The sequence below is a fragment of the Colossoma macropomum genome, unplaced genomic scaffold (genome assembly GCF_904425465.1).
Source record: "Colossoma macropomum unplaced genomic scaffold, Colossoma_macropomum, whole genome shotgun sequence".
NCBI lineage: Eukaryota > Metazoa > Chordata > Actinopteri > Characiformes > Serrasalmidae > Colossoma > Colossoma macropomum.
In genome coordinates this window covers 2,924,670-2,935,819 of record NW_023494799.1, presented here as the reverse complement: position 1 = coordinate 2,935,819, position 11,150 = coordinate 2,924,670, and the positions used below count along the sequence as shown (strand labels likewise).

The 11,150-nt window shown below is 40.7% G+C and overlaps 1 protein-coding gene across 2 annotated transcripts in view; it reads right to left on the bottom strand.

Annotated features, from left to right (window-relative positions):
* The window catches only part of psmd1 (proteasome 26S subunit, non-ATPase 1), an 87,282-nt gene that overhangs the window by 60,136 nt on the left and 15,996 nt on the right, over positions 1-11,150 (bottom strand). For both annotated transcript variants that reach the window (XM_036585828.1, XM_036585827.1), the window contains exons 15-16: positions 9,693-9,788; positions 8,616-8,680 (exon numbers count right to left, since the gene is read on the bottom strand). In XM_036585828.1, coding sequence (XP_036441721.1) covers positions 8,616-8,680; positions 9,693-9,788 — 161 coding nt within the window. The remainder of the gene's footprint in view (positions 1-8,615; positions 8,681-9,692; positions 9,789-11,150) is intronic.

The window sequence follows — 11,150 nt, the reverse complement described above, 5'->3', positions numbered from 1 at the left end:
ACTGCTGGTCAACAGGGTCTGCTATAAGAAGCCTAAAACTGAGGCCTTCTTATGCCTGATGAACTACAAAATCCGAAGCTATACCTTCACTAAGAGAAAGATCAACAATTCTATTGAACTGTACAGAGGATTCAAAGGGAACACAGTGTGTATTTAAAAGAGCATTTGTGCTTCATCATAACTCGCCTTCTCAAATGTTATAAATATGCAAAGCTATTTGTAGATAATAATCGAGATGAGAAGTCCACACAAACTCTTCTTGTCAAATAAAATGTTTCAGATAAACATTGTTTTCATGCAATTAATTCAACGAAACAAAATGTACAACCCCATTTCCAAAAAAGTTGGGATGCAAAATGAAAATAAAACAAAATGCAATGATGTGCAGATCATTTAAACCCTATATTTTATTGAAAATAGTATAAAGACAACAAATCAAACAGAAATTTTATTGTTTATTGAAAAATATATGCCCATTTTGAATTTGACACCAACAACACATATGCTGGCCATGATCTTTGGGCCCTCAGGCGGCACTGCATTAAAAACGGACATGATTCTGTAGTGGAAATCACTGCATGGGCTCAAAAACACTTCTGAAAAACACTGTCTGTGAAAACTTTATAACTTGCATTTGTGGATGCAGCTAAAACTCTAAAACACGAAGAAGAAATCATATATGAACAGGACCCAGAAACGCTGACACTTTCTCTGGGTCTGAGCTCATTTAAAATGGACTCAGAGGAAGTGGAAAAGTGTCCTGTGGTCCGACGAATCAACATTTGAAATTCTTTTTGGAAATCATGGACACTGTGTCCTCTGGGCTAAAGACCACTCAGCTTGTTATCAGTGCACAGTTCGAAAGCCAGTATTCATGATGGTATAGGGGGCATTAGTGCACATGGCATGGGTGACGTTCACATCTGTGAAGGCACCATTAATGCTGAATGATATATACATGCTTTGGCAACATATGCTGCCATCCAGATGACGTCTTTTTCAGGGAAGGCCTTGATTATTTCAGCAAGACAATGTCAAACCACATTCTGCATGTATTACAACAGCATTGCTCCGTATTAAAAGAGTCCGGGTGCTGAACTGGCCTGCCTGCAGTCCAGACCTGTCACCACTGAAAACATTTGGCGCATTATGAAATGAAAAATACGACAAAGGAGACCCTGAACTGATGAGCAGCTGAAATCTTATATCAAACAAGAACAGGAAAACATTTCACTTTTTAAACTACAGCAGTGTCTCCTCAGTTCCCAAACAGTTAGTGTTGTTAAAAGAAGAGGTGATGAAACTCTGTGGTAAACAGGCCCCTGTCCCAACTTTTTTGGAACGTGTTGTTGGCATAAAATTCAAAATTTGCATATATTTTTCAAAAAAACAATAAAATTTCTCAGTTTCAACATTTGCTGTGTTGTCTTTGTAGTATTTTCCTTTAAAAACATGGTTTACACGATTTGCATATCATTGCATTCTATTCTTATTTACATTCTGCACAGCATGCCAATTTTTTTGGAAATGGGGGTTGTACACTTGGCACATTAAAAACGTCAGCCTTAACATCAGCAAGCACACAAAAAAGGATGTTACAGGAGGTCATCACATGTGCATTATGAATTCTAATCTTTCTGCAACTACAGACTGAGTCTTGCTGTCTTCCCTAAACAGAGGCCCGACGGTGGAATACTGCCATGCTGTATATCTATAACGTCCCAAGTGCAGGCAAGCTACAGGACTAAAAGAACAAGACACCAGTGAATTGTTACAGCTCTGGAGGCTCTCTAAACACAGGAAGGATTTACACGGGCTTTAGCTCACAGCCAATTGATCATGTGAATATCGTATGGCCTTTTTAGGGCTTTAAATAGTTCGCCCAGTTCCTGCACTTGGCCCAGAACACTTCATGGATACCTGAAGGGTAAATTCACTCCTGGAGAAGAGCAGCACATATACTGCCTCTCGTCAATGCAAAAAAGCTAATTCCATAGTTAGACTTATACCACTTAAGTATTAATTTAAATGGAATAAATAAAATCTGGTAGCGAGATCCTACAAACAAAAGTGTCCACAACAATTTGAAGATGTATTCGACTTCAAAGCTACAATCAGTGCTGAAGCAGAGCTAATCGATGATATCGGAATCATAATGGTGCATCTGACCAATATTTCAAACTGTTTAATGATGTTTATTATATTCCAGAAGACCAGAACGTTTGAGCGACGCTGGGTTACCATACTAAAATATAATCTATTAATTTGTAACCATTAACAAAGTTTAAAATATTATCCCACAATGCCAATCCATTGGCTCTGTGATGGACTAGTGACCTGTCCAGGGTGTTTCCTGACTTCCGCCCAGTGAGCGCTGGGATAGGCTCCACCACACCCCACGACCCAGGAGGATAAGTGGCTGAGGTAATGAGTGATGAGTTGCTAATCCAGACAGCTGAAGTCTCAACTTCAACAGATATAAAATATCAGATATCAGCACCGTCCAAAACATATAGCACCTTTCATACACTGCTGTCATTTAAAGTGCTTTCCAAATGAGAAACTAGTCATTTGAAAAAGGAGGACAGAAATTAAAAACGTGATTAAATCAACAGATTTAAAAGACAAAAATCATTAAATTAAACTCAAATTAGGATAATTAAAAATCAAATTAAAAATTAAAAGTTAAATTAGAATAAAAATGTGCCTCTACAGAGGAAAGGGGTCTAGAAACACTAACAGTGTTTTAAACTGAGCTGAAAGCTGCTCAAACAGGAACGTTTTCAGGCTGATTTAGAGTGTCCAGTGTGGGGGCTCTTCTAACGCTCCATGTCCACTGGATCCATTAAAGCGCAGCATAGTATCTAAAGGGCCATTACAGTGATCAATCCTGCTAGAAATAAAAGGTGTGGATGAGTTTCTCCAGGTCTGCTTTAGTCAGAACATCTCTTGTTGATGTTCTTAAGCTGATAAGTTGATTTAGTAACTGCTCTGACAGTTCTAGTGCATCTCTAGGTTAAAGTTCTATAGACATGCACTTTAAAATAAAATAACACCAACTATGCACTGAAAAAACCCTCTTTTAGTCTTTGTGTACTGTGTATGTACAAAGCACTTCTGTAAGTAGCTCTGGATAAGAGTATCTGCTAAAGGCTGCTATGTAAATGTAAGAGTCATGTGGCAGAGAAAAAGATCCAGAAGAGAATTCGGTTCATAACAAAACGTTCCAGTCAATAAGCTTAAGGCCCGGTACAAAAGGACATAAGCACTGAATAACGTACATCGATCAGGCATAACATTATGACCTTGTTTCTACGCTCACTGTCCATCTGTTTCTCTGCATACCTTGTTAGCCCCCTTTTACCCTGTTCTTCAGTGGTCAGGACCCCAGGTACTATTTGGGTGGCGGGTTATTCTCAGCACTGCAGTGACACTGACGTGGTGGTGGTGTGTTAGTGTGTGTTGTGCTGGTGCGAGTGGATCAGACACAGCAGTGCTGCTGGAGTTTTTAAACACTGTGTCCACTCACTGTCCACTCTACTAGACACTCCTAGCTCGTCAGTCCACCTTGTAGGTGTAAAGTCAGAGACGATAGCTCATCTGCTGCTGCAGTTTGTGTTGGTCATCCTCTAGGCCTTCATCAGTGGTCACAGGAAGCTGTTGGCTGGATATTTTTGGTTGCTGGACTATTCTCAGTCCAGCAGTGACACTGAGGTGTTTAAAAACTCCAGCAGCACTGCTGTGTCTGATCCACTCAGACCAGCACAACACACACTAACACACCACCACCACGTCAGCGTTACTGCAGTGCTGAGAATGATCCACCACCCAAATAGTACCTGCTCTGTGAGGGTCCATGGGGGTCCTGACCACTGAAGAACAGGGTAAAAGGGGGCTAACAAAGTATCAGAGAAACAGATGGACTACAGTCTGTAACTGTAGAACTACAAAGTGCACCTATATAGTAAGTGGAGCTGATAAAATGGACAATGAGTGTAGAAACAAGGAGGTGGTCATAATGTTATGCCTGATCGGTGTATTTAAAAAGCAATGCTTGAATATTTATGACCAGCTTATATCAGTTTTCCCATGATCAGAGTTCTACAGTGCAAGCAAAATGCATTTTTTTTCTTTTTTAAACGTGAACAGAACTGTGAGTTAGGAGAACCCACGCAAGAACAGATTTTGCCCAAACTAATGATGCACGCCACTGGCCTCAAATGCTACTCTATTCACATGGCATGTCTATTAAATAAGCCTTCTGGCTCACCGTGCATGTCTCCGGAAGCCTAACTCAACTGCTAAATAACTAACACACATGGACGTCACACTGTTTAGTTAAGACCTGCTGGTGTTGCGTACGACTCACTTTTGCTGCGTTCTCATTGCCGTGCAAATCTCATGGGTTAGAGAGTTTGTTTTAACCAAAGACGGACTACGTGACATACTACCAGTGCACTGCCCAGTGTTATTAGCCAATACAGCACCACCAAATTAAAGCCAAAAGTGTGGATTTCACATTGGCATTTAAAAGGCTGCCACAGCTGACGTTGAACAAAGCAACCAGCCGTTAAAAGGACCCTCTTACGCAAAAGAAAAGTCTCCCTACCTGAGGGTTTAGTTTGACTGCATTGAGAAGTTAAAATGAATTCTGGGAATGAATTTCTTTGTACAGTCAGCTGAAATTCTAACTGACAAAAAAAAAATTATATTATAAAACACAATTTCAATAAATTTGAAACTATCATCACATTACAGTTAGAAATGAATGGCCAGGCCAAACTTCTAAAAACTGCTGGTACAAAAACACTTTTTGTTAAGTAGACAAAAGACAAGAACTGAAAAAAGCTGCAAGAGAAGAATGCAATAAATACTGAATGGCTGAAAATGATTAGTTCTTAATCTTGTTCAGGTAATCCTTAAGGGCCTGGACAGAGAAGGAACAATCTGATTAAACATCCTCTCTAAGAGATGGGAGAAACAAAGGAAAAAGACAGCATATGTTCACATTAAGTGAGTGCTCACAGATTTTTCTGTGTGTTCCTGTTGAATTTTAAGTCAGATGGACCAGTACTACTTGGGGAAAAAGTGCCCTGCAGAACCTCAAAGACATTTAATGAAGTAAAATGCTATTGTATTAACACAGGAGCCCTTTAAGTAACGTGAAAGACTTGTCTCCCCATTTATAAGCACCGGTGCCATTTAATGGAACCTGAGGTCTGCTTAAGAACGTCCTGAACCTAAAGTGATCAGTTTCGTACATATTTTCCCGTATCGCTTTACTTTGAGGGCACCTTCACAGAACTGATCTGGTGTCAATACATCATTTATTCCCTAAAATATCTTCTCATTTTCCTAATACTATCATAAGCTGTTGAGAACAATACTTAGAAGTTGCTTTTCAAACATGACGTTCAATGGTTATGCCTCAAATGCTTACGTGATATGAAGTCCTGATGTAGATGCCTTTAATAAAATGCTACCAAACGTTTTCTGGCATATAAACACACAAAAAAAACATGGTTCAAATTTGACAGTTGGCAAAAATGTTATGAAATTAAACATATTCTTTTCTACCAAAACCGACAAAGGTCTTCGCTGGACGGCTGTTCATAGTGCTATATTGATAAAACGTGAGCGCTGCTCGTCCACGCAAAAGAATGTCTTACAAACCTCATACAGCCTGTTTTAACTGAGCTGTATTGTTTTTTTCTCTTAAAATTCCTCCGAAGGGAACCTTATACAGCACTGTGAAGTATAACCAGACAGACAGCACAACCCTATGTTTGATTTCATTTAGATGTCCACCAGGTCCTGGATGTCGTGAGTAAAGTGCATAAAGTAAAACTAAAAACAAACCTCAAGACAACAGACACACCAGTATTTAATGACTACTACAGATATATAACGCTCATCATCGTCTATCACGTCTCTCTGAAAACAGATGTGTTAAAAAACAACACATTCTGTCTCTAAGTAGACACATCACTGTGCTCAGTTGGAGTTCTGAGTTATTTTTAAACACAAAATGTGTTGAAATATTTCTGTGCCCACTTACAAATAACACCTTTTGGGTTACTTTTAACACAGAATACATTAATTCAGAAAACCATGACACAAAAAGTGTTAAAAGAGGTAACACAAGTGTGTTATTTAACGTTTTAGAGCATATCTCACTAAAAATATTGCAAAAACTGTCATCACTCAATGTAAATACCACAGTATACATATGTCCAAAAGTCTGCATACATCAGCACTTTTTCTGAAATGTTGGATGGTCAGTTTTGGATCACTCCAACTCATCCCAAAGGTATTAAAGCTCCATCACTCCTGAGAACACAGTTCTACTGCCCAACAGGTCAACGCTGGGGGGCTTTATACCCATGCTTGGCATTGGGTATGACCTTAGGCTCATCAGTAAGACTACAGCTCTCTGGATAAAGCAGTCAACTCCTCAAAGGAGCTACCAGAAGAGTAGAGGCTGATACTGCAGCAAAGTGGGACAAACTCCCTACTAACACCCTTAACTTCAGAATGAGCAGGTGTTCACAAACCTTTAGACATACAGGCCCAATCCCATGTCTTATTTTTACCCCTACCCCTTGTTTTCAAGGGTCACCTTGCCCCTTGGGACTTGAGTAGTGGTTGGGGGTAGTGGTTGAAATCTTCCCTCTGAAATGGGACCCTCAAATAAAAAGAGCATCACTTCATTAACAGCTACTAGCGCTGCTCTGTAGGCGACCCTGCCAGTCTGCAGTGACAGCAGAGGAGGGTAAAGTTCAGCTCCTCACTGCTGGGCTTTAGTTACATTTAGGGCATCACATGCCTTCAAAGAGGGGGGGCAATTATTTATTATCACCTCTCTAATTCTTCAGTGATATGAAGCTGAAGTCAGATATTCACCAGATTCTTGTTAGAATTTTCCACCTTATTTGTCCAGCTGTTCTGAAGCCTAAGGCACCAGAATGTAACTGCTGCACCATTAAAGGTGGAACGGGAAATTTAGCTAGCTAGCTACCGAAACATTAGCAAACTACTGGCGATTTTTTATGCTTGTTATGAAGAAAAGGACCACAATACATCGAAACGACATTAAACTAAGATAATACAGTGGTTACCATCATTTTTAACACAGAAAATACTCATTTGTTTCTTTGGTCTCTTGCTCAGCCATCTTGCCGGTTTTTCTTTTTTCCACCCTCATAAGTGCCTCTCAAAAACCTGAAGGGGCATGTAGCCCCAACACTTCGCCCTACCCCTCTATCTCAACAAGAATTGGGACACCCTACCCCTAGACATGAACACGCAAAACGGAGGGATAAGGGCTAATTGGTAGTGGCGAGGGGTGAAATGGGATTGGGCCTTAGTGTATACCAGTATAGATGATACACTGCCCAGTACAAGCTGGTTCTACATCTAAACTACAAGCGCTTTGATAGCGTGGCAATCTGAATCTAAAACAGTAAACCATTCAGTCCAACCCATACAGTCACAGCAGAAATACCCCAAGGCTTGGAATCAGCTTTGGAATCAATCAGATCATGTGTTAAGGAAAGCCAGCATGGACCTCAATCCGTTCACTGCTACCCTTCAGAAAAGACGGCTGAAGTTTCCACCAACTTGACTTGTAAGGGGAAAAAAAAAAAAGACATTGAGTCTCAAAAATACTGACATGCTGGTTAGAGGCTGCAAAGCAAACGATGGTGGGCGCAGACCCACCAACAATAAAGCATGGAAAAGCCATCTTCATTAAAAGTCTGGGCGGAAGGGATCAATCCCAGTGTTTCTTTTGGAGGTATTAATGTGAGGGAGGGCGGGTGAAGTCAACCACCAGCAACATCCATTTGAAAAGATACTCCAAACACATTTGGAAAATATTCCAGAAGAATGGATGGAATCTCGCCTTTGTGTATACATGTGCAGGCAGATTAATCAAGCTTAGCTGGGAAAAGATTCCGGGACAACGCTGACAGACAGGGGTTGTCCAAAAAGAAGCCAAACACAATCAGAACTTGTCTAAAATAAGAATTCGTACTATTTTGGCCTGAAGGGGCCACTAAATCCCACGTACTATTGCAGCAACTTCAAAGGACATTTTAACCATCAAACACAACAGTGGAAGGAATTAGAGAACAGAAGCAGCATAACAAGAAAGGTTCCTGTCTTGGTTGCTAACATATTTTGGAAAAGTTCAAAGCTGCACGCCATTCAGATTTGGATTACTGTTGGCTCGAAGCTCAGAACTTCAGTTCCAGGAACCTTTTCAGAAGATTCATCAAATAAAATGAGAAATGACGATACACAAAGACGATGCATTTATCAAGTCTGATGTCATGATTTGATTATTGATAACAAAATAAACCCTAAAAATCACAAATGCCTACAATTTAAGTGACTTGAGAAAAAAGCCCAGTCATTAGCACGAGCGTAGCTTAAGCCCCACCGACTATACTCCAATAGGCTGCAACCAGATGCAGCTTTGATCACCGACAGCGGTGTTCACAAAAGACAGTAAACGAGAGGTGCATCGGCCATACGCTTTCTGAAGTTGTTACAACATATAAATGAGCATTTATTAGACAGGAAACAGTGAGGAGACATAGGTGAACACATACCTGAACATGATGAAGCCGATGGACTCGACAGCGGCTCTACGCACATCATCATTCACATCGCTCACCTGTTAAAAGACAGAAAGCAAAGTCAGTCACTGATAAAACCCACTGGAATACTAAAAGTTGTGGTTGGTGTAGTGTAGTGGGTCACACCTCCCTTCTACGCTGTAGACTGGGGTTCAATCCCCGCCTGGATAAACACCCTACACTATACCAATAAGAGTCCTTGGGCAAGACTCCTAACACTACCTTCACCTACCTGTGTAAAATGCTCTGACTGTAAGTCGCTCTGGATAAGAGTGTCTGTCAAATTTCATAAATGTAAAAGTAAGAGCTGCACAATATACCATTTGTTGCAAATTTATGCAAATGAGCTGTCTAACTGTGTGCAGTGAGCATCCCAACCAATTACAGTTCCAGATGAGTTTCTGTGGGTGTTTGTGGTGAATCAGAATGCTTGTTATCCAACAAAAAGAAATATATATATATATAAAATAAATAAATTTTTTTTATTTTTGTTGGATAACAAGCATTCTGAGATGTGTATTTTATTTATATATATATATATATATATATATATATATATATATATATATATATATATATATATATATATATATATACACACACACACACACACACACCCACCCACCCACCCACCCACCCCACACACACACACACACACACACACACACACACACACACACACCCCATCAGCCAACACAGGGGATCTCTCTACAAACATCTGAATGATGAGCATGAAAAGCCTGCCACCTGCAGGTTCAGATGTATTCCTCTAAAGTTTATCTCCTCTCACTGGTCTTTGAGCAGCTTAGATGTAGATTTTTAGCACAATAAACAAGAACTGATTTGTTCATCAATTTTATCCGAATTTTATCCGAATTCTACAAAACCTGATTTTTCTTCTTAATAACTATTACATTACTCATACAAAAATGTTATCAAAACGGAAACTAATCAATAGGAAGGACACGACCCCTGACTCTCGTTAAAGGGGATTCTGTTAACACTTAAGTATGTGTCTGGCTAGCGTGAGAATGTGAGGGGAAGACTTACGGCCACATGTAGCAGGCGTCGGATGGCCTTGTTGTTCCCGGAGCCGCAGTACGCCATGCCCACTGTGTACATTCCTGAGCGACGGAGAATAGGATCCTGAAGGGCAGTGAAACAAAACAGAGCTTCAGTGTACAGACAATGCCAAGCACAGGCTACATAATCAGTGCCACTAAGGGGAAGCAGAGCCTGATGAATTCTCAGCAGTCAAGTCAAGTCAAGATACCAAGGAATGAACAGTATGACACAGTGAGAGCGCCAGTCAAGGCAAGAGCTGGAAACATCTGTACTTAACAATAAACACTTAACAGTACAGGAATAGTTCAAGCAGGTAGCGTTAATCACTACAACAACCACAACGGGTAACAGAGGACTGGGCTAATGCAAACGACCTAGGGCATCTATACACCGACTGGCCACTTGCGTGCAACAACCTTGTATCTACACTCACTGTCCATTTCATCAGCTCTACTTTGTAGTTCTACAGTTACAGACTGTAGTCCATCTGTTTCTCTGCATACTTTGTTAGCCCCCTTTTACCCTGTTCTTCAGTGGTTAGGACCCCCATGGACCCTCACAGAGCATGTACTATTTGGGTGGTGGATCATTCTCAGCACTGCAGTAACACTGACGTGGTGGTGGTGTGTTAGTGTGTGTTGTGCTGGTACGAGCGGATCAGACACAGCAGTGCTGCTGGAGTTTTTAAACACTGTGTCCACTCACTGTCCACTCTATTAGACACTCCTACCTTGTCAGTCCACCTTGTAGATGTAAAGTCAGAGACGATAGCTCATCTGCTGCTGCACAGTTTGTGTTGGTCATCCTCTAGTCCTTCATCAGTGGTCACAGGACGCTGCCCACAGGACACTGTTGGCTGGATATTTTTGGTTCTCAGTCCAGCAGTGACACCGAGATGTTTACTCCAGCAGCTCTGCTGTGTCTGATTCACTCACATCAGCGCAACACACACTAACACACCACCACCACCACAGTGTTACTGCAGTGCTGAGAATGATCCATCCACACAAAGTGGAGATATGAGGTTTTGTCCCGACAGTGATCATATACATTCTATTTTACTGAATGCTAAAATTGTGTCTGAGGTAAAAGGGATTAAAGTTTCACCTGGAGTTTGACAGCATGGAAGACAAAATAAAGCCTTACTTTTACAGAACTACCAGGAAATAAAACACTAAAATCACATAAGAATTCACTCTAAAACAGGGATTAGTGTTAAAGGGCGTATATCATGGAAAAAATTTCTTGCTCTTTTGGAAATAAGAGTCTGATGTAGCGTGCAACACCATTTCAAAACATGCCATTCACTCCCCAGTCAATACATTCTACATGGAAACTAAGCTGCAGAAACAGCCCAGTTTTAAAATCACTGCTTCTGTACTGTCACGAAAAATGACGCATTTACATATCTCCGCCGTTTCTGTCTACAACAGTTTAGCCCTT